The 24,182-nt window shown below is 45.3% G+C and overlaps 1 protein-coding gene across 1 annotated transcript in view; it reads right to left on the bottom strand.

Annotated features, from left to right (window-relative positions):
* Positions 1-9,183: 9,183 nt before the first annotated feature.
* The window catches only part of RUNX1 (RUNX family transcription factor 1), a 174,787-nt gene continuing 159,788 nt past the window's right edge, over positions 9,184-24,182 (bottom strand). The window contains exons 7-8 of the mRNA XM_075033738.1: positions 18,272-18,433; positions 9,184-14,722 (exon numbers count right to left, since the gene is read on the bottom strand). Of these exons, the coding sequence (XP_074889839.1) occupies positions 14,229-14,722; positions 18,272-18,433 (656 nt within the window). The 3' untranslated portion in view covers positions 9,184-14,228. The remainder of the gene's footprint in view (positions 14,723-18,271; positions 18,434-24,182) is intronic.

Below are 24,182 nucleotides of genomic sequence, written 5' to 3'. Positions count from 1 at the left end.
TTCCTGCCAGGTTTGGATTTAGTTAATTAGAAAAGCCTCTTATAGGAAAACTGTTAAGAATTTTTTTCCTTCAGATTTAGAGGTCTGCAATTGTCAGAAGCTTTAAAATAATCCATCTCATCTCAGCTGTATGCCTCAGCCTTTTCTTCCTCGGATTTCACTGCTCCTACTCCTTGCAATGCTGCACTTTGGGCTGCTCCAGGCCATCCTTCCTTTGAGTCGTACTGCTCAAGTCCCCCACGCGGTGGCAGAGTGGGTGACAAGACTTCTTCCCTGACGAAGAAGCGAGGAAAGGATCTGTGGCTAAAACTTGGAAAGAAACACCAGACGGATGTATTCCCTTCATTTTCACAGGAGATACATAGCTACATGCACCCTTGGCACAGCTTTGAAAGTCTCATCCAGCAGCAATGAACATGGTAGGCGAAAATGTCTTGCAGACAAGGTCAATGGCTTTTTAAAATTTCCCGTCTGTCAGGAGGCAAAGCATGGTGTTATCCTTCCTACAGCTAATGCTGATGTATATCCATTCCTCCCGGTAGTGCCTGGTTGCAGCCTTGCTGAAGGGCCACACAGGCTCTACTGTGAGACTCAGTGAACGGCAGAGGCCGTTCACTCTCCTGCCTGCGGTGCTCCCCTCAAGCCCGGCACCTAGTTACTACTTCATGGAATGACCTTTCCAATTTAAACACAGTAAGCCAGCACCATGTCAACTGAGAAACTATTTGCTAAGCTCACAGATGCCCAACAAATTTTGCAAACACTGCCCTCTCCCTTTATTGGTTTAACAGTGTATCAAACAGCTTTCAGATTCTGGCAAACAGTAGAGCCCTGTTGTGGGGGGCTCAGCCTTCAGGTAGTTAGATTTAATGCCTGACAATTACCTATATTTGTTTAATTCCAGTTTCTTGTTGCTCCGAGGGGCCGTCACGCTGCAGCTCCCTGTGGAAGGTGGTAACTCTTCGAAAGTGCAGCCTAATAATAAATCATAAACCCCGACCGCCCGGTGCCTTCCAGCCCCGCTGACCACAGCGCGCTTCCCGGCTGTGCAGAGAGGGAGCGAAGCGTCGGGGCGGTCGGTGGGTGCCGGCTTTGGGGAAAATCTCCCCTATGGATGCAGGGCTCTCCTAACACCCAGGCTAGACAAGACTCCGGTTTTATAAAGCTTTGTTTCCTCGCGCAGCGCGCTACTAGGCCCGCAAAACGCCAGGCTCGGCGAGGACGGGCTGAGGCACCAGCGCTTGGAGCGGAGCCCCGTCTGCCTTAGCGGGCACCTCACCCGTCCGCAGCAGACGGGGTGCCCCTGAGGCACTCCTTATCTGCCACCCTATCCTTATCTCACCCGCCTCGTCGGGGCACCGCCGCACTGCCTTCCCCCGGGAGCAGGCCCCGCTCCCGCCGGGCTGGGAAGCGCTCCTGCCAGCCGCCTGCGCCTGGCGGTTCGGTGCCTCCCTGGGCCTGCCCTCCGCTCGCTCAGCCGCACGGCTGGCCCGTCCCGCCTGGCCCGCCGACCGCCGGGGCTCCTCCGGCCCCTCAGCAGCGCTGTGGGACCCTCCCGCCGCCCGCCGCCCGTCGCCAGCAGCTCCGCCGCCTCGGCTGCCGGCGGGGCCGCCCGCAGTTAGCCGCGGTGGCCCTCTAGCGGCCTCTGCCCCGGCTGTGAGGCGAGGGCCGCCTCGGGCCGGGGCCGGGGTCCGCTGGGGACCCTGAGGACGGCGGGAGAGGCAGCCGGTCAGCCCACACGGGTGCACAGGCGACGCTCGGGGTGGGGGGAGCTTCCCCCTCGCAGCAAGGGTCTGCCTGCCCCGCCGCGCCGCCGGCCCGGCCCGGGCCTCCGTCTTCGGGGAGCCTCTCGGGGGCTAGAGGCCTTGCTGTGGCGGGACAGCTGAGGCCGGGCACTGGGCAACCCCTTGGCTTGTCAGAGCCTCTCCAGACCAAAGCGAACAAGAAGCAGCTGTGCCGTTCCTGGTGGGGATCAGGTTCCGTGGGCCCCGCCGTGATAAATGCCCGCGTGTCACTAACCGGAGGCAGTATTAGCTGTGAGTGACCTGCTGCTGTCAGAGCAGCTTCCCTTCCCTGCCCTGAAAGGCGGGCATCGCAGCCTCGCGGCTCGTAAAGCTTGGAAGGACCCATTGCAATTCTCTGACCCGAACATTTTTAGCACAGGCCATCCGTACAGTTTGCCTTTAACATTTCATCAAGAGGCCAAATGGGTGTGGTAACAGCCTAGATTTTTTATGTTCCCAGGGCCCGTGTCCATGAGAGTCATGGCCTCCGCCTCCTTCCCCCGTTAAGTCCCTCCACTCACCAACAGGGAAAAATAATTCCTTCTTCCATCCACCCCAGCTCAGCCATTCTCCAGGAAGACCTGAGTCAGATGTTTGGTACCTAAACCAAATACCTGAGGAAGGTGGGGAAGAAGGAGACAATTGCTGGAGGGAGACACACAGTTACTAAACCAGCCTAATGTAAACAAGATCTAAAGCAAGAGTTCAAAGTTATTAAAACTAGGGGAAAATGCCAAAGAAGGAAATTCTTCTCTGTTCAGTCACCCAGCTCCAGAGCCAATGAAACCTGCTTCACCATCCCTGAAAGATGATTTATGAGCATGTTTTTAAACTGCAGACAACAATAACAACAACCTCCTCTCTGTGGACCTTTTCATCAATGCAGCTCAAAGTGCTTCTCAAAGAAGGTCAGTGTCACTACCTATTTGCAGATGAAGAAACCAAGGCACAGGGCGGAAGGGATTTTGCTACAGTCATCAGCAAGTGAAGAACCCAAGGCCAGATCCTTAGTCAAGTACATTCTGTGCTAAGACATGTCACTCAGCAAACATAAGTCTAAATTTACAAACGGCACTCAAGATGGGGCACATCTTACTGCAGCAGCAGGGGCTTACCCCCTTATCATGCTCTCAGGTGTCTGTACAGCCCATGGACTCATTTGAGAGACACATCTGATGAGAATGCACAGGGGTGGATACAAACCAGAGGTGATGGAACAGTACAGTTGAGCTGGACAAACGGAGAGAGAGACGTTCGGATGGACAGGAAAGGGGGAAAAGTACAGGAATAGCTGCATTTTATATAGCACCGTAACAACCAGCAAGGAGATAAGAAACTTGTGGGAGGTATGTTAGTTTCTAATGGTGGGTTATTACCAGCAGCTGAGAGTACTGGATCATAATGCTCCACAGTGTGTGTGAGTGGTGGTACAAACGAGAAAAGAGACACTTGAGGAATTTAATTCTGAGAGATGCTGAGCAATCACTGTGAGAAGATGAGGTTATTCTCCTCCTTGCAGCATCCATCTCCATTAGCATCACGGAGAAGCTAGTTCCTAGGATGGTTTAGCTCTAACATATGTTTGTTTTATCAAGGATAGAAAGAAAAACCTTCAAAAGTTTTCCTTTTTTTCAGCTATTTACAGCTTCCTGCACTGGAAGGGAAAAAAAAAAAAAAAAATCACTCTTTGAGGATTGTTCTTGCACCCCTTTAACAGACAATGAAAAACCTCATTCTTTTTAACAGAACTTGTTTTTTCTGCTAGAACTTTTCTCTCTTTCCTAGTTGCAAAATCCAGGTGGGAGGGATAACAGACAGGAAACATAATTTTGCTTACTTAAAGAATTGGAATTAATTTGACCTCACGCTCACCCCTCTTCTCCCCCACAAGACAGACCAAACACAACTCACTCTTCCATCATATGTAGCTGTGTTACCAAAACCACCAAGCTTCTTGTGGAAGGCAAATCTCAATACACCTATAGATGTTGTTGCAAACAGGGCCCAAATATCCCTCACAGAAGTGACTGAAGGGCTCACTCTCTTCCACCCACTCATGTCTCAGTACACTGTTATATCAAAAGCCTTGAAAAGTGGCAAAATTCACCACTCCCAAGGAGGGGACTCAGCAATGAGTGATTCCTTTTTCATCTTTAATGGAAACACACTGGCTGAATGGACACTTGAAAACTTCTTGACCATACCACGTAATTGTATATATGCTACAGCAAGGTGTGGATGAATGATGCATCTTAAGACTTTAAAATCTGATAAGCAGACATTGGAGAGTCAAAGAATAGTCACCTCCTGTGAGACAGACAGCAATGGAGACATGGCAACAAAGACTGCCCCAAAGACCGTTGCTTGAGACATGTATGGAGAACAAACACGCTTTGCAAAGTGACTACATACTTGTAGTTGTATCTTCCAAATCACGCTTCATGATTTTCATAATTTTTCTTCCTTTCATTCCTTTCCCATCTCCTGTCCTCTCTGGTTGCTGGCTATGGACTGACATAACCTTCTTTGAGGAACGAGTGCAAGCAAACATAAGTGAGAAGAAGCCAGTTCTTTAAGGGTGAGGAAGAACACTGGCAGGTATTCGTTCTGGAGACAGCAGCTGAAGCCAAATACCAATTCAACTATAGGCTACTCATTGAAACAGAGTAGCCTGCCAGCCTTTAAAATCTCTTGTGTTCCGTTTGTGGCTAAAAGGCACCTCTGCTTTGCTGGATTCACTCCTCATTTATTAACTTTACCCTTGGGAGAACTAAGAGAACTGCAACCCGAAAACTTTGTGTCTTAATGAGAATTAAGGTGCGTGTAAGACTTCAGAAAGCAGAAAATGTCAAGCTTGGTTACAGGATGCTGAGAAAGGACACAAATATTTTCCAACAGGTGATACGCTTAAAGACCCAGGGAGGTTAGGAAGTACACAGGGCATTACAAAGTGATCTTACTAATTAAGTCAAACTAAAGGGATCACATTTGGAAAGGCAGAACTACAAGGCAAAATATCTGCCCCTTTAACACCTTAGGTCTGCAAGGTCACCCAAGTGAGCCCATGGGATCACAGCCACACTCCTGACAGCACTGAAAAGTAGCCAATATGCCTGTGTAGGAAGAGCTTGCTTTTGGCCACTCATACCTGGGGCTGGTTGGAAATATTTCTGATAAACTGTGGTGCAACATGCTGACTCACCCCAACCATGTCACCATTGCTGCTGATCAGCAGTGTTGCCTGCTTCCCACAGAGTGAGGAGCCTGGAAGGCCCAGGATTCCCAGCTAAGCTGGCAGGCTCCAACCTTTGGCAACCAAGATCATTTTGGTTTCAGCAGTTTCAAAAGGATACTACTGAACATTATTTCAGGACCACATGGACAGATGTTTGCTGTGTGCAGAAAGTTTTGGAAACATGACTTTCTATTCCAAAATAGAACAACTGTTCTTCCTTTCATCCAGCCCCAGAATCATAATGCCCATGGGATGGACATGCTGGCATTTGACCGGCTGTGATCATACCTCCCCCAAAGTTACATGTGTTGGACTGACATCACCGAGCTCCCAGTTCTGCAGGAGGCTGAAGAAATATGAGAGACGTGTGTATTAGAGGAGGGAGCAGAAGAGAAAAAGAAAGGAGGAGGACAGTAGCTTTCCCTCTCCGCAAATTTCACTACTGCTTTACACAGCAACAGTGAAACAGGAAACATTCCCCATGTAAAATAACCCATATTGCCTTGTTTCAGAGCAACTCTTTATCACAGACGTTTAAGAGAGGAAGGGTGAAGTTTGCCACAGGGGCTTCGTGCAGGGATTTTACTATTTCAGTGAAAATCAGCTGATTTTCAGCCAATTTTGAAGGACTTCCTTGCCTGTGATGTGCACCCGGTGCAAAGACATAGTGTAGTTTGACCACTGGGCTCCTTTGAAGAAGGCCATATAAAAAAGCTGAGTGGTTGTTGGTATCAGAGGACACTGGAATACCTGGGCTGGGCTCTGTGACATGGGGTTCAGTGCTTCTCAGGCACGCACCTGCTGAGCTGCTAAGGCTGGGAAACCTGCACCCTCATACCTGTGCTATCCCTGCAGATGGCAACAGAGCTGCCTTCTGAGCTGGGAGGTCTTGGTCCTGAGGGATTCTGGTGTGAGAAAACCGGGGAAATGGGACTAAGCAGCCAGCAGGCATAAGCCTGGTGGCCACATGAAGCACACCCAGATGTCAGAGACCTCCTGAGGAACTTAACTGCAGGCTGCCCTGAATACAGGCTCTCTTCTCTGCTTACAGGACATGTCAAGTGTAGCAGCAGATAATAGTAAGATTGCCATCTAAGCTTCCCCAGAAAAGCTACAGATGTTCCTGTGTTTGGGGCATTTGAAAGTAAAACAGCCGGAGGCATTTTTTTACATGCTACAGGAAACAATTCTGCATCAGCAGGGAACAGGTTCTCTTTCTTTTGACAGCCTTTCTACCCTTAGGAGCCAGTGTTTTATAAAGCCCACAAATCAGACCTAACCCCCTCCTTGCTCTGAAAGCAGGCTATGTTTTAAATCTGTGTATTAGATTTTCTTTCTAAATTGTTTTATCCTCCTCTTACAAACCCAAACAATTCCCAGACAGTGACTCGTGCTGACTAATCCAGTCTGGGAGACTTCTAGGTGTCCCTGTAACTTAAAACCAGAAAACAAGCTTCCTAATTCAGTAGCTAGACATTCCAATGAAGACCTGCAGGTTCTGAGCTTTTATTTTCCTTCTCCTCAGGGTTAAACATGCTTTTATCTACACTGTGCCTCCCTCCCCCAGCAGGCAAGAGTTGAGATGAGCTGTAATTCGGACATTCCTTCCCTGAGATCCTGCCTATGTTAGAAGTTCTGCTCCACAGGGCATCCCAGTGGCAAAGTTATTGTGAGCCTTCAATGAAGGTAAACAGTGAAAAAAGGTGCTGTCTTCCAGGGAGAAGAAGGGGGTGTCTGAAATAATAGTTGAGACATGTTCCTAAATCATCTTACAGACCCGTAAGAAGCCCAGTGTTGTAAAAAGATATGGGGCCACAGACAAATTGTATTTTTGGCCCATTTACAATGCTGGACTGAGTCATATTTTAGTCATGTCTGGAAACCACAGTGCCATTACAAGGTCTTCTAGTATCATAGCAGTTGCAGTGGTGATAGGCTTTTAAGCTATGAATGCAGTGAACAAGGTCTGTCTCGGAGCAGATAATACAGAGTTTATTGTCCATTCTGTGACCACACATGCTTTGCCAGTAAGCAGCATTTCCATGCCTGCTCAGGAAAAGGAATATCACTCCTGGGCACAGTACACTGCACCACTAATCCAAGCCTGTTGTCTTGTGAGACACGCCACTGAAAAGAGGGAAAAAGCCATGTACACCGAAGGTAACACACCTGTGTTGTCTTTCCAGGACATCTGTGTTGAGTTGTATGGTGCCTTGCAGGCTGATAGTATTTAATAAGCTGCTTTTGCTCCAGAGCCTGGCTTACGGCTGTTTCCTCATTGCGCAAGTCAAACAAAGCAGTGTGGGAGAACACCCATGACAATGGCCTTTATAATTAAAGGTCATTAAAACTGTCAGTCAGGGTGTGAGGTGCACCAAGAAGTCAACAACCTTTTGCCTTCACCCTTGCCAGCCCCTCCTCTCACAAACAGCAGCCTCCAGCCTTAGTCTTCATCACCTTCTTTGCCCTTTCCTCTTCCTCCCCCTCAAGCAGCCAGAGGGGGGGGGTTGAGCTGGCCTTTCTCAGCTGCCAAAACAGGCATGGCGGGGCCACCTCCAGTGCCCAGGGATCCCAGAGGGCTGCTCTGACTGCACACTGCCTGCTCATCAGCTCTAGGCTCCCCCCTTTGCCAGCTCCCCTGGGCAGGGAGGAGGGCAGAGGGGCAGGAGAGGGCAGCTGCCCATGCTTCCTCCCTTCATCCTGCAGAAAGCGGCTGCCACCCATCTGGAATGGCACAACCACTGTGAAAGCTGGCAGGCTTGGGGCTAGGAGGGACTCACCTCAGTCCAGCTGACCTGTGCAAATGACTGAGCTGCTGCTGTCAAGAAAGAAAGATGTGGCCTTTCTCACAAGGACAGGCAGCCTCATGTGCATCCGGTTAAAATGGCCATGGCAGTCTGATAACTTACCCTCCTACACAAAATGAGAACTCTGTTGGTATGTCCTCTACATAGTCTTCAAAATCTAGCAACAAATATTTCTGTTGAGATGCCCTTGGGTGTAATATTTTTGTTTTTGTTTTGACTGTCGCTATTTGTAGCTTCTTTTCCTGTAGTGTTAAAGTAAGAAACAAAATAAATATGTGCTCTACTTCATCATCCACCTCTAAAGAAGCACTCTTGGGTTTCATAGGGTAAGGAGAAGAATCTGTAGGGTAGACCCTTGCAAAAATATAAGGGGAATATTGTTAGGATAACATGGGATTGTGCCAGAAAGAAATGTCAGATGGTCATACTGAGCAGGGTAACCAGTAATGACATCAGAGGTGTGTGTTAGTGTTTCTAACCTCAAAAGAGGTACCTGGAATTCAGTAGCTGTTTTCTTTTAGTGTCTTGGCCCTAATTTTAAAAAGATAATATGAATTATCAGTTGAGAGATGGAGTGCTACCTAACAAGTTGTCAGGAAAAAAATACACCTTTAATAGTTTACTTTGTAGCTTGTTTTTCACTTCGCTGAGAGTAGTAGATGAAAGTTAATCTTTGTATATATACATTATTGTGTAGAAGGATACTACTTAGAGCTTCTTTAATATAATGCGATATGTTGTATAGGGCAAATATTAGAAGATTATATATACATCTACATATGCATAGATACAGAGGCTTTCAGACTGAACTTTTAATATTGACTCTGGGTTTTTTTTTTTCATTTTGAAAGCTTGGTTCCCCCATATTAATGTTTCATTAACACTACTGTTTCATTATTTATTTAAAGAGAAAAACAAACAACATATCTTATAAGAAATATGACCTCAAACTATCTGTTTTGGTGCTCCTGAAGTAAGGTTCAACTCATCGATATCAAAAAGGATCCAATCCAAGGAACAAAAGATTAAGGGAAAAAAAGTAAGAGCTGTAGATGACCTTGGAATATTGATATTTAATGGAGAAGCCAGCGATATAATGCAATTACTAGGCTTCTTTATCTGCAAAGTCTCATTTCAGTCCTATTTTGATGATCCTACTGGATTCCCCACCTTTTGCCAGGTCACTCCTTTGCCTTTTTTTGTTAAAAAAGAATGAAATCAGTTAAAAAAAAAAAGTATGGAAACATATTTTTGATGTGAGTGATACACGGTCAATACCCTTTTTCTGATGGTTACTTTTTCTCTGAGACAGTTGTTTTCTCCCTGATGAAAGAACACACCAGGCCAATGTGCATACTTGTCAAACATTTTATTTGTCATTCACACTAATTATGATACTGAATTTACAGAGGAAACTGTGGTACAAAGAAAGAAAGAAAGAAAGGAAGAAAGAAAGAAAGAAAGTCTTCATTAGAACTAACGCAGCAGTCCAGCTGCTCTGTGTGCTAGTTGTAATGAATTCTCCCATGGCGCTGGACACAGCCATCCCTATGTACAGCAAGAGTCTACTCTGACGTGGTATCTAGAGACTTCCTGTAGTGGGGGAAAAAACTACTCTATTCTCTTTTCCCATCTGGTTCCAAAAAAACAGCAGCCCCCTCTCCCTTCCCACCCCCCCAAAAGAAAAATCCCCTGCAATCAAAAACAAAAAAGCAAACTTCCAGAACATGGTAGTTTCCCCTTCTGGAAATGTTCAGCATGACATTGTCAAGGGAAAATGTGACTGTTGCAGGATGCTGCAGCATCTGTTTTGTAAACATAGCCAGTAAATGCTGAACAAATACACTTTGATGCCATTCTGATAGGAGTGCGTCTCCCACTGTGTCCTCCTCTCAGACTTGCCACATGGCCACCTCAGACTGAAAGTTTAGTTTTTGTTTTAAAGAAAGATGTAACTGTCAAACCCAGAATACCACAAATAACCCACAGATTTTTGCACATTCATTTCTCCCCTACCACAAAAAAGTGAAGAATGTTGAATAGAGACCATGCTATAACTGTTTACAAAAGTGAATAAAATGTAGTTAATCTTGAAGCCTAAAATAACTAATTCAGAAAGAAATAAGTCTCACTACAGTATTTAAGCAAACACAAAGGTAAGTTCATTAAAAACACAGAAAAATGAAAAAAATGCCGAGTAATTACAAGCACTAAATATTTTGCTATGAAGCTTTTGAAATCTATTTACATACATAAATACAAGTAACTCTGTTGATGCAACCCTTTTAGGACAAAGAGAAAAATGCCAAGTGATCGGTACTGACCAAGCAAGGTTAACAAAAATAAAATACGAAAATGTTACGATGCAGGAAAACAAGCAAGTGTTTTGCTCACATAGAAGAATGATCCACTTCTCCTGAATCTTCAAATACACCAATGGAAAAGGTCACCCAGAAAGCAGTAACGAATGTTTCAAGAGTGCAGGCAATTCGGAACACTCTGACAAAGACTGTGGGCCATTCGGAGGAAAGGGGTTTTGTCCTTTCCAGCAGATAATTTGGCATAATTCTACAAATCAAATCTTTCGTAGCAGGGATGCACTCTGCATCCACTTCCCCCTTGTACTAAAGCTCCTGTACATTGCCCTGGAAGCGTAGCAGGAACTCTTGAAGTGAGCATAAATGTTGTTTGAGAGCAAAGTAATGGGCCTTAGAGCAAATGAGAGCCGGGCCCTATATTTACTTTGAAGTTGTTTGATATGGCTGCATCTGGACAATGAGTTGTGTCTTGTGAAAGGAACACACAAGCTGATAGTAAGGACTGCCATTAACTGTATTTCAGTAGGGGACGATGTCTAAGGCACTCTGCTGACTGCAACTTGTGAACAGAAGCACAACAGTTCTTTCTTTTATTCCATTCAGCTACCAGGATGATAAAACTATATAAATATATGTGTACTTTATAGATATATAAAAAAATATACTCATACACTGTAATTTGGAGATGTGTGAATGGGGGAAATGTTTTATCCAAATGTCCTCTTTCTGTGTGCTAATTACTCTTAAGATACAAGAGGAATAACACGAGAGCATTTTTACAGCCTTGAAGATCTTTGCTGTCCTTAGTGGGACCGGGGATCACTACAAAACTATAGATTTGAGTAAACTGTGGTTTCTTATAAGCACTTGTGTGAATACACTGAAACCTACAGTGATTAAACAGACTAATTACAAGGGACAATGAACTTAGCTTTTCCTCTGTAAAGAGGATGCTGCTGTGTTCTGTGCTTGACATACACAGGGAGGTTAGACTCAGAAGTGCAGTTGCTGGCAATTATCACAAGTGAGACACTGGGAAAGCCCAGGGTTTTCTTACGTGTCAGTAAAGACACAGGGTAAGTGTGGTGACCAGTTCCGCAGTTTCTCATCCTGTTCACACCAGGGAGAGTAAAATTAAATTTCACATTTAGGACAAGTGTAAAGAAAGTAGATGTATGGACATAACAAATATTCAACATAGGCTCTACTCTCCAGGTTAAGAGATGCCAACTCCCCGTTCCTGTGAATCCCTGATCTTTCACTTTCAAAACTGGGTAGTACAATACTGTGGGCTAAAAGGGACACAGGGCTTTAGCAGAAAGCAGGCTGTGGTGACAGACAGGTCTGGGAGCATACTGCCCACATCAACCTCCCTTCTGCCGCTGGGCTGAAGTCACCCAGCCACGGCAGCCCTGCCCTCGGCGGTCCTCTCCTCTCCCTCGCTTCTGGGTTCACACTCACAGTACTATGCACTTGGGTGGTCCAGTCACAAGGCAGGTGTGAGAGCTGTAGTAAGTGATGATTGTAACTGCACAGCGACAGAGAATGTGTAAGATGGATTCTGCAACAGAGCTACTGTTTAGTGATGAAGGACTTTTTTTTAGGCTACTGAAGAGGTGAGATTCCAACTATGTAAATGTCACAATAGGTAGGGTCTCTGTATTTCTGTATTCAGCAAGGTCTCCATACTTCCAAAATATATTTTTAACTGTTCAGATCTAACTTTGATGTTTCCTGCCTTTTTTGTTCAGAGCAAACTCTAGAAAATGATAAAGAATATTATACTAAATGAAAAGCACAAGGCCATGCATGTATTTTAACAGAAACATTTTGAACTTTTGCTGAGATCTCTTGAAACACTCCCTATTTTCTGCACAAAAATGACCTTATTGACAATGTAAATTCTTCAGTTTGTAAGTTTTCAATACCAAAGTGCTACTGCATCTGACTTAAACAAAGAAGCAAAATCATATTAAAAAAAAAGAAAAATTGAAAAACAAATGGTTTTAAATAAGTCCAGCTGTTTTGCTGCCTGCAGCCAAGGATCTTTTTAATTTGAATCCTTTTAATTTTTTTTTAAACATCAAACACTGATCTGAAGTCCTGCTTTCAAATACTCTCTGAGTTGACCTGCAATTGTTTCACTCATTTAAGAGGTACATTAAATAATAATCAGCTAATTTGGAACGCACACGTGTCAACATCAGCAGTTTGTAATTAATGAGTAGTACAACAACTGCATTCAGACCAAACCCTCAAATAAAATAGTGCCATAAACTTTACAGTGACATCTGATATGTTTGTGCTGTAACGATGGGCAACGATGACGACTCTGTATTAAAAATGCTGTTAGTATAAGCCTTGCATATTTGCTACAGGACAGAATATTGTATGCACCAGTTTTAAATACCCTTCCTCTTCTCTCAGAAGACAGTGACTGGAGAACCATTAAGGCCCCTTCTTTGCTAGCCTGCTTTCCAGATGAGCTTGACAAGCCTGTTCAGTTCAAGTTATTTTGTGATGCGTGAACTGATCTATTTTCCAGCGCACTGGAATGTGGCTTTTGTACTGCGCAGAAATCTTGGCTCTGCTGAGCTGGGAGCAAATCTCACACCTATTCCGTCGGAGCCAGGACTTCACCCTTGCCATGCTAACTGCGTGTGGGCTTTCACTTTTGAAAGACTAGGAGGCCTCTACCGGCGCTGTTAGGAAGCCCAGGCAAGCTCAGGAGCAGAATGGGGCCATATAGGGATGTATTTAGTTAGGGAATATTGAGTCTGCCTTATGAAATATGTACATCCTGATTACCGATCCTGAGGGTCACCACTGGTGACGAAGGAAAAGCGAGGAAGGAGTAGGGAGAGATGACTCCACTGGATGGGAAGGCACAGAAATTCACAGGGATTTTGGTGCCTAAATAATTTCAGTGGGAACTGGGCACCTAAATTCCTTTGAGGATCTGAGCCCAGTTAGCAGAGTAAAATAAGAGTGAGATAATTGTAAACAATATTTCTAGGTAATTAGGAGGTCACTTTACCCATCGTTATTCCAGCCTTTTTCAATGTGATAAATTTGACTTTGGCTGCTACCAAAAAAGGCAATTGCTGATCTTTTTTAATATAGGCATATTTAAATAATAATAGTATCAACAAATAAGAAAAGTCTAAATATCAAGCATAAATATCAATGAACTCATCAAAGTAGTACAGTAGTTGAAAATGACCCAAGGCTGTAGCCGTTGTATTAAAAAAAAAGTCCAAGAGGAAAAAGTTAAATTAACTCATTGAAAAAGGGGCTGATTCTTTCAGTTGACAAAGCAAGAAAGAAGCAAGCATGATTAAAACAAAAAAAAGAGCAAAATCTTTTTTTTTTTGCAATTTATAAGGTGCCAAGAGAAATAAAACAAATTAGATGCAAAGCAGGATGAGCTGCATCCTAAAAAAAAAAACCAAAAAAACAAACCCAAAACAAAACAAAAAACCCCCAGCAATAAAAAATTCCATATTCTTTGGAATATACAACATGGTTAAAAAAAAAAAAAAAAAAAGAAAGAATGAAGTCCAACATATAAAACCTCTCATTCACAGCATTGCTAAAACAGAAGCGTTCACAGTTTCCCTCTGGGAATCTTCCTATACTTCCTTACAGTTAATATGTCCATAAGATGCAGTAAACTCACTAAGATTTTTTTAGATTTTAAGTCTTAAAAATAGAAGTGAACCAAAACTCTCTTTAGGGCTGTGGAGACCTTCAAGCCCAGGCACGTTAGAAAGCCACAGGCCTGGAAACAGACTGGGTACTTTTCTACCCACCCTCGCTACCTCCGGACCACCAACTCAGGCGTCCTCCTTTCCAGAAGCTCAGCCCCCTGCGAGGGATGCTTTGCTGGAGCGACGTCGCTTCGCCAGGGGCTGGCTAATACACGCCACCGCTCCTGGGAGCGCTGACTTCTGGAGGGTTTGCTTCTGGAAGTGATGTATGAACATGGCAGGGCCCATAAGCAAGACGGGTGTTTATGGGATACCTACGGGCACCGGGAAATGGAAAGCACGTTAGTCCTGACCCATAACTACTTAAAATTCATTCAGTATGGTCGCCACACCGCCTCCTCTAGCCTTGCTGTGGTTGCCATGTTAGTGGGGGAGTTGCTGTGGCTCCCTTCTGCCTCCACCACATCACTTTGGTTGGGTAGGTTGGGGTTGAGGAGCGTCGATCCCGTGGAGGCGTTGGTGCAGGGGGGGTGGATGCGTGGGGGGGACCGGTCTCCCCCCGAGATCATGGAGAACTGATAGGAGCCGGCAGAGGTTCCGTAGTAGAGGTGGTAGGAGGGCGAGGTCGTCTGGAACGGGCTGCCCTGAGCCTGCGATGAGCCGGGGTAGGGAGGTGGGAGGTAAGTGTGGTATCTCGTGGCCGTGGACATGGCAGACATACCGATTCCTATCCCTGAACTGACGGGCGTCGGCGTGTAGGTGAACGCTCCTGGATAGTGCATCCGAGGGTCAGAGATGGAGGGGAGTGCGGAGAAGGAGCGGTCGATTCCCACCCGGGGGTCACTGAATGCAGTCAAGTCAGAAGCACCTGGGTGGTGAGGAAGGGAGACAGAGAACTGTTGAGCTGGCAGAATGGAGGTTCACCTGTTTGAGGCGATAACCAACATCCAAACTCTGGTCTACGGTTAATCGAAGTGGCCAGAACAGAGGTATCCCTCATCAGCTCTCTAATGCAGTTATTGTAATGCTCATAGATCTGGACGTTTTGGATTAATTTCAGTAAAGCAGCAATTAAAGTGGAGTGCCAAGCTCTTGCCCTGTTGTGTACGTGTATGTGTTCGCTCTTAGAGACCTTACAGGACATGCAATTACGTACACTTCTAGAGTGTCCTCGTCCTCAACGGGTGGGTGGGGAAGCGGGACACAGATCTCAAGCTCCTTGCCCAGCATCACTTGACTCACCGGGGACCCTGATGGGACCTAAATATAAATTGTCCAGTTTCTGCGTAATCTCTCCTTGCACCCAGTTATTTGCCAACTCAAATGGGAAGCTCTGTGGAGCCGAGATTGTCCTTTGGGTACACGAATGTGCACAGGCAGGGTTTACACACACAGGCTCAGTCCAGCTCTCAGCCCTTAGAAGCACAGTTCCCCATTGACTCTCAATACTACCGAAGTCAAGATAAATGAGGTTCACTTAAGGTCTTGCTATCTGTGTCCTCATATGATGTCTACGTAATTGTTACTAACTTCCGAAAATTTTGGCTCTAATCAGTATGTAAAAAAGGACAACAATAGTACTGCCTTTCTAAAGGAGAATGATATATTTAGAGGTTGGCCTTTTTTCTTCCTTTCATGTGTGCTAGAAGCCTTTCTCATCCTGCTAAGTGAAATGTTTTATAGGACAGTCAAATTCTGCTCTGCTTTGTCTGACATCAGTGGAAGTATGCCTGGTCCCATCGCCTCCTTCCCTGATGTGCAAGCAGAGCAGATAATGGCCTCTTTAGGAAGGATCCTCATCATGACTCAGATTAATGGAAGGTGTCGGTCCCTAGAGTTGGCAGCTATGCATGATTAAAATAACAACAATAATAATTAAGAAAAAATCTTTCCAGAAGACAAATTCTTCTGTCAGACAAGGCGTGGAGTCTGCAGAAGAGGAGCCATGCGCTGAAGGAAATACTCATGAGAAGAAGCAGAGAGAAAACAAAGCTCTTGGCTCTGACTGGATTTAAAGCTAGAGCAGACACACTGCAGCGCCAAGTTGTGAAAGCTCGTCAACGACACAGCCAGCACACTTTGATGAATTTCTATAAATTTCTTAGAAAAGCTCTGACGCACGCTGTATGCTTCCTTTTTGAGTTTGTGTTCCATTTTTTTCTAGAAGATTAATGGGACCCCCAAACACATTTCCTTCCCCTAGACCCTAGCACCTTTAGATTTAACAGGGCAAGATACACTACGATATGGAATGGCAGGAGCTTCGGAGTAGCTAAGCTTGAAGATGGCATCTGAAAACCTGCCAGATTTTAAATGGTACTTCCACACCTCATTCCTGAGAAAGTAATCAAACTTCTTGAAACTGCCTGGACACATCACTTACCAGATGAGAGTTTCTTCTGCCCAGTTTGGCAAAAAGCAGAATAATGAGACTTAATGTCAAGGTGTTTCAAGGATGTCCCATATCTTTGCTTTTTCTTTTGAGGCACTGTGTCTTTAGATGGTAGGGGCTGAAAAACTTCTCAAATTTGCTCTTTGTTCTGACAAGGAGGAATTTCTTAGATAGACAGCAAGTGTATGTGACAGTAATGGGATTAGGGAGAAAATATTGTGAAAGATTTTTCTGGGAATACTGAATGGCATTTAATATAGAAGTAACATTTTGGAAGCATTATAAAAACCACTTAAGATGTGTAGAGATGAGCCCCCATGTACAGAATTAAGACAGGAAAGAAAGAATGCTGGCATGGGAATGAAGCTCTTCTAGGTTTCTTCACAAGTCATGGAGAAACTATGCCTGACCCAAGGTAAATCACTTTGACCACAGGCACAAAAAGCACCGACAAGCCCTAGCGCCGGTGCTCTACCTCCATGCTCACCATGTGCCACAAAAAAAAGACAGTATGCAGTTACTCCATGCATACGTGGCTATCTTCTGTTAAGACTGTGCACTCCTGGGGGCAGCCACCATGGAAGCCTTTGGTGCTCATACCGTGCGCAGCACAGTAAGGGCCCTGGTACACAATGATGACATTTGGGCACTATGGCAATGCAAAAAATATTGCATTTCAATACTGAGTGCATTCACTCATTTGAAGGCAACCTCAGTTGCCATACTGGTAAAGGTAAAATCTGATTAACATCTCCGTTCAGCCCAATTCATGTATCTACACCTACAAGTACACATGCATCAGGCACCCCTGTATAGGGTTTGAAAATCAAAATAGCTGGTAAATATTGATTTCAAACAAGTCTGTCAAGAAAAATCACTTTTCTAAGAAAAAAACTTGATGAAATTACTTGTTTTATTTGAAATTTTCTGGTTGTTATGAAGATCTTTTTTCACCCTTCTCCGTTTTCTCCGCTTCTGCATTTTGCCAGTGGAAAGGTGTCCAAAGGGAGGGAAACACAGGGGAGAAAGTAAAAAGGAGTCTTTTCGTTTTAAAAGAAGAGCGTGTCAACGAAGAATGAGAATTTTTATAGACCTCTTTTAAAACAAGAAATTGCCTTTTTTATTTTTCTTCTGAAAGGTTTCCTGTATTTTCAGCTATCTCTAATATGTAATTAGCACCCAGGCCTAACAAATAATTTACTTTTGGTAGGCATCGTCCCTGTGACTCTTTCAAAGCAGGCTCTACATAACAACAATAGGACAGGCTGGCGCATGTTCAAGTGATTCTCTCTGATCTTTGAAGAAGCTCTGAGTATTCAAATGAGAGCAATATGTGCGGCCAAAGAAGATATTTTTGTAAAAGCCGTGTGCAAATTTGAATTATATGGCTTTCATTCATTTTAAGAAAATTCCTGCTATTGAACACACACATATTGGTTCAATATGTGTGGGTTAGAGTCAGCAGATGGTCAGTTGAGTATGGTGGAAACCAGGGGGGTAGCTTTCACTTCCATGCTATATTTTTATGTTGGCTTGTAAAGCTCTGCAGTACAATTTGACGAAGATGTAACAAGACAATCCAGTGCAACACTTAAAATGTCAAACCCAACCATCCTGCAGTCAGTGTGTCCACCCATAACCTGCTGTGCTCTGGTCTGAATTTAGAGCGAGGGAAGGAAACAGAACTGAAATACCTGTGGCATTCATTTCTTGGCACATACGATAGGTCTTCAGCACTCTATTTTTATAGTTCCCTACATCTTCAAAGGGCTGCTTTCTCCTCTTTTTTTTTTTTTTCCTTTGTTGACAATGATATGTTGGGCCCCTAACGGTATTTCTTTGCTCTTTGCACAAATCCCAGCAAAGCATTGGAGAAGACTTGCTGCAGAGGGCCTGCAAGAGGCTTCACTGCAACTGGAGAAAAGCTGCGGCAGCACCCTAGGATATTGCAACCGGTTTGCATTGGAGTCAGCCTCGCGGCTTTGGTGAGGCCTCGTGCGGGGGATCTAACTTTTAGATACTTACTTGACAGCCGGCTTGAAAGCTCTGCAGTGAGGGATGTCATGCCGCTAGCCCTGCCGGGTGATATTGGTGTGGCGGGGTGCACGGAGGGGGTGGCAATGGAGCCCAGGTACTGGTAGGACTGGTCGTAGGACCATGGTGGAGATGGCTGTACTTGCCTTGTGTCTGCAATGAAAAAGAGACCTATAGGCTGTTTTGAATGATAAAACTTTGCAATCAAATATGTGAACCAAACCACATGTTGGAAACAGAAACTTAAATGCCAAGATAATTACATTTCAGTTCCATAATCCCTTTTGTCAAGAGACCTTCAGATGAATTGCTTTCTAAAATATTATTTGTGCATCTGTGAGTTTTGATCGGTTGATTTTTTCTTGTGAAGCTTTTTGATATTTCACATTGACGGTGGGCAGGGAAAAGCGATCAAGGAAAAGCAGATTAAGCTTTCCAAGGTGAAAGACTATTCACTGCTGAGATGCATTAGTATTTCAGGCTGTGCATTTCCAGCCCTGTTAGCCAAAAAGGCATGTCTTGCATGGCACCAAGGAGACAAAAATACTGAACTGTGTTTCTGTGCAAGCATGTAAAGAGAGAAAAACAAGATGGACATTTTGTGTGCAGGAGGGGTGGCGGGGAGAGAGAGACGGAGATTGAGAGTGAAACTAGTGTCCTCCAGAAGGCAGCCTCCTCAGTGGATGAATAGGACTGGGGAATTTGACTTCCTCAATCTTTTGAAAATCCCAGACTTAATGAAATGAACAGGTATTTTGTACATCTATTTTGTATACGCTACAATACAGAAATACAATTCAGAGTGATGGGTACATCTACTAGCAGTGGTTGAACTTCACAAAGAGAAAGCCTTACGCAAACTCTATGGCACTGCTAAGCTGAAAATGCAGACACCCTATGAGTACAGGCTTTCTGTAGAAACTGCTGCTTCTTGGAAGCAAAATCTCCAAATGCACAGATGCATAAAACATTTATGGAAAAACACTAACCTATTATTTTCTAGCCACACGACTAGTTTGGCTGACATTTGAAACCAGAGATGCATGGCAGGGAGTTTGACCAAACCAGTTGCACCAATGCAGAAACAACTCTTTTCTGCTTATTTCATCTTTGCATATGAAGCTGGCATTTTTCAGTGTATAGAAAGGTCTGATTTTTGTGTAAATCAAAGTGAGAAAGATTCCTCCCCCCCCTTACCTACCCAGATTTTTTTAACTGTTTTTAGTAAAATCTTTTCTATTTTCTTCAGCTCTAAGAGCATTCTCCTGCAGCTTTATCTAGCTAATTGCCTTTTTGAAAAAAACAAATGTTGGATGAACTGCATTCAGATAAAACTGATACCAGCATGGAAGGGAAATTTCCCAAGTCTGAGATGAAGGACTTTGATCTTCCATCAGAAAGCCCATCTGGAAATTATTATTTTGTTGTGCTTTATGGAGATGAGTTTTACATTTTGTTTGTTTCATGTGTTTAGAAGGGAAGATTTATACAAAACTCCAAGCTTTTAAAAAATAACTAGCGAAGTCACTTGCAGAATAAACTAAAGTGTTGTAAAGATTTTTCTGCTGAGTAACATATTCAAATTCAGATATTAATATTTAATTTTTTTCAGGCAGACTACCTTAAAAATAAATTTAGTTGACTCATGCTGTTTTAAAAGCAACATCCAATCAGATTAAATGGAATTCAGTAGAAACAAACAAAAAGACATAGGCACAAAGCCTGTCTTATTCTGAATTACAATATCATCTTATTGTTAATGTATGGTCAGTGTTTATTAAAGATGACAGGGAGACAGATGAGGGAATCCAGTCTCCAGGGATAGCATCAGGATAAATAGCACAAAGCATCGGCAGAGCAAGTGTTGCAGTGGTACGACACTGTGTGTTCCAGTTCTAAAATGGGGTTAGTTAAATCATTACTCCTTTATTTCAGTACTCCATCCCATTGATTTCAGTTCAGCAATGCGGCCGAGTACTAGAATCATCTGTGCGTCGGAGAGATCCCGGCCCAGGGATGGAAACTCCCTCGGCCTGTCCTCCTGCCTGGGAGCCCTCGGTGTGCCCTGCCAAGGCTGACGCCGCAGGGGACAGAGCCTCCCCTCTGTCACCTCTCGCAAGGGCTCTGTGCAGCACCGTCACTGCAGAAGCCACGGAACCCCTTTGGCTGGAAATGTTTTACCACCTGCTTCCAGGTGCTCTGTCCTTAGGTCAGCACTGCAGAGAAGAAGGGAAAAGCCTGTCTTCAGAGCGATCTGAGTACGTGCGAAGGGGGTGCTGCCACCCATCCTTGTTTTTCAGGCTGAAAGGAGGGAGCGCCCCATCTGTTTCCTCCTGTTACAAACTGTCATTGCGTGGTTGGGCAGCTCTGTCTGCCACTTTTCTCCTGTTTCTTACATTGCTGGCTCTTCAGGACAAGGGACATGGTTTTTGTCCTGTACTTTGCCCAGCATGCATGGCATCCTGGTCTGTAAAACAGTGCCAAGTGCAATAAACAAATAAACAACAGTACGAAGATGCAGAAAAAGCTGCAGCAGCTGCCTCAGTGGCAGAAGAGGAAGCAAGACCTTGTCACGGATTTGCTAAACACTGACAAGCCTAAATTGAAGTACGGTTTCTTCCTTTTAGTGCTACTAGAATTAGCTTTGTGCTGTGTCCCAACTGGAAACCGGATAACGGACCACGTATGTGTCTAGTAACATCCAGAAAGAGACTACCAAGGTATCTGACCTGCCTCATCCATTTGCTGTTATTACTGACCTCTGGGGTGCTTGAAACAGTGACAGACAGCCCAAGAGACCCCCATTATTAATCTCCTCATCCCATTAAGTCTTTCATAAGTGAAAGTTCAAACTACCAATCAATTTTCCATCTTGGTACCTGTATTCCCAATCACTGTATTTGCTCTTAAAGATTGGCTTTTTGACATCGGACTGGTTAGCAAGTTGCAATCTATTCAGTGAAGTTAATATAGCACATTATATTATATACACATATTAATGCAAGTTGTGCTGACTAACCCCAGGCATCACCTTCATGGTGTTTTAATAACAAGTGGAGAAAAGTATCACTGTAATAGCATTTTTATGGCACCATTTCAGTATCAAGAGGCAGACGCAGCTCCCAGTAAAGGCAAGGTTTGCATTTTCAGCAGCTTCAGTAGGATTTGGATCAGGGGTCTCAAAGAGCATTTTTTTTTTTTGGTGCTATCTGCTTTTCTTCAGCTTTCGGGTTACCCAAAATTAAACTGGAATGGGTTCAAGTTTGCCACAGGACTAGGCTACACAAAAAGGCAGCAAACTCTTTCTGAATCCATCTCTTTTCTGCTTTCAAAATAAAGAGATGCATATCTCAGAAGTTAGTAGCTTGGCGTGGGGAACTGAATGTGTGGCTTTGCGTGGCTGAAGTTAATTTGGTGAAAACATGCTGCAAATAAATGGGAGTTGCTTGCCAACTCAGAATGTCTGTGAAAAGATTTGCAGGGAGAGCTACTTCAACACCTACTTCAAACAGGGAAGTAACAGGGCTTTGGGTCCATACAGTTTTAAAACCAAACAGGATTCCAAAATCACTTAGAGGCAGATCAAAATAGCATGAAACCAAGGAAGTTGCTCCAGTTGGTAATCTGTGCTGAATCCTCCCGGTATTTCTCCCATTAGCAAGTACTTTCCATTTCTGCTTTTTATGGTGTGAGAAAATGTATTTAAAACATGAAAACAGTTATTAATTGCAATAAAGCACTCCGGGGCGAGAATTATGGTGCAATAATTCACACCTTGCTGTGTAGTCACGAGCTCTCGGCCTCTAGCCTCATGCCTAACAAGCTATTAAGCAGAAAGTATTGAACCATCTTTCATGCCTCGTCATGTTTTATTGCCGCGAAAAAGGTTGCGTTCGGCTTGTTTTAAAAAGTTGTAATTAAGCTGTACAAATGTTGCATAACGTTTAACAGTTTGACGAAACAAGCTTTGGTTAGAGGCTCGGCGAAAAAAAGCAAGCCGGCCTCCCCTTTCCGCGACGCTCCCTCCGGTCCTACCATTTAGCATTTTTTCCGGCCGTTTTCGCCGTGGAAAAATGAAAAGCCTGACCCGGAGGAGGCGGAGGGCGGCGGGTCGCTCCTCTCGCCGAGCGATGCCACGGCCAGCGGGGTCTATCAGTAGGTGGCAGTGGAGACCTTGCAGAAAGCGGCGGCCGCCCGGCTCCGAGCCCTGGGCTCCCCACGCCCCGGGCTCCCCACGCCACGGGCTCCGCGGGCTCCGGGCTCCCCACGCCCCGGGCTCCGCGGGCTCCGGGCTCCCCACGCCCCGGGCTCCCCGCGCCCCGGGCTCCGCGGGCTCCGGGCTCCCCACGCCCCGGGCTCCGCGGGCTCCCCACGCCGGGCGGGGGGCGCGGCGGCCCCGCTGCCGCCGGCACCCGCGCTGCAAGAGACCCCGCTGGAGCGGGCACTTCACGACCTCGGCCAACGCCTCTTCGTCGTTAGCCTCGCTGCAGCGCTGCGGTCACGGCCCAGAGGTAGCATCATCTCTCCCAGGGGCAGCTCGGGGCTTCTCCAAGAGCATGGGAGAGATGTATACGCCCAGACCCGAAGGTAGCCTTGCTCAGCAGAACCGGCACGGTTCAGCAGGGCAAACGAACACCTGCCAGGCAGTGGGGTTATCCCAGTGTGACACAGGGCATGTTTTGGCTTCCAAAGTTGTTACTGGCAGCCAAGTACAAAAAGAGAACTCCCTTCGTGCTCAGAGCACAAGAGGATGGGTCAAGACCTCAGTCGAAACCACAGCATATCTCCTGAGCTCGCACACAACATCCTTCCGTCTGTAGAACTGATCCTGAGCATACGGGATGCAGAAATCACCGGGACATAATAAACACGAAGTCCTGGGATGCTGCTTGGACATGATTCTTTTTCAGAGGGGGCACATGCTTTAAAATGTAAAACAACACCCCCCTCTCCCTCCAAAAGAAAACGCTGTGATGCTGTCAGGCACTTGGAAGGTATAAATCTGCAAGTTTCAGTGGAAATGCAGTGATTCATCGTACCACGTCAGGACGTTGCTTGAGATGACAACAAAAATATCTTTCACCTCATCATTTCTATATAGCAAATATAACAATCCATACCAGGCTGCCTAAAATAAAACCCCTGCAAGATTTTATATTCTGGTCAGAAAATACTTCAGTTTAGCCATATTAAAAGGTTTAAGCTTCGAACTCAAATCAGATAAGAGGTCCCACTGCACCTACGAGCCGAAAGGGAAAATACTTATGTGGACGCGCCTGGCTTGCGCTGAGCTGGATCCCGTGCACCTCTGAATCTGTTTTATGCCCTTGGAGCGCAGCGAGAGACGGTTCTACGTGTGTCACTGCAGGTCAGACGTTGCTGCCTGCACCCAGCCAAGAGGCGCTGCGTGGCCAAATCTCAGTATGATACAGCATGTTCCTGGAAGCTTCAGAAAGGAGCAGCAGGATGTGAGTCAGTACGCCGTGGCGCAAGGCGGGATGGCGGTGAAGCCGGCAGCAGCCCGGGAGGGAGCAGGTATGCCTTTGACTCAGCCAGGCTGCCCGCTTTCCACCTTCCCCTTTCTGCTGGGCTGCACTTGCACGTGGGCTGCCTGCATGTCCTCTATCCTCCCTCGCCCCTCTGCCTCAGAAATGGCACCTGCCTGCTTGAAAGTGTGATTACCTGGACAAACTACCTTCTGCAAGTGATTTTTCCCAAGGCAGGGTCCGGGGAGACAAAGGAGTCAGCCCCGAGTACTGAGCAGCTAGTTAGCCACTATCCATGTCAGTGAAAATCCCCCCATCCTCGGCACAGCGAGATGAAGATGAATTGCGAAATAGCCGTTGCTGTTGCCAGACTTTTTTTCTCATGTTGCAAAAATTTCTGTCAGTCATACGCAACA

The sequence above is a fragment of the Buteo buteo genome, chromosome 8 (assembly GCF_964188355.1).
Source record: "Buteo buteo chromosome 8, bButBut1.hap1.1, whole genome shotgun sequence".
Taxonomy (NCBI): Eukaryota; Metazoa; Chordata; class Aves; order Accipitriformes; family Accipitridae; genus Buteo; species Buteo buteo.
This window is presented reverse-complemented; position numbering and strand designations above follow the sequence as displayed.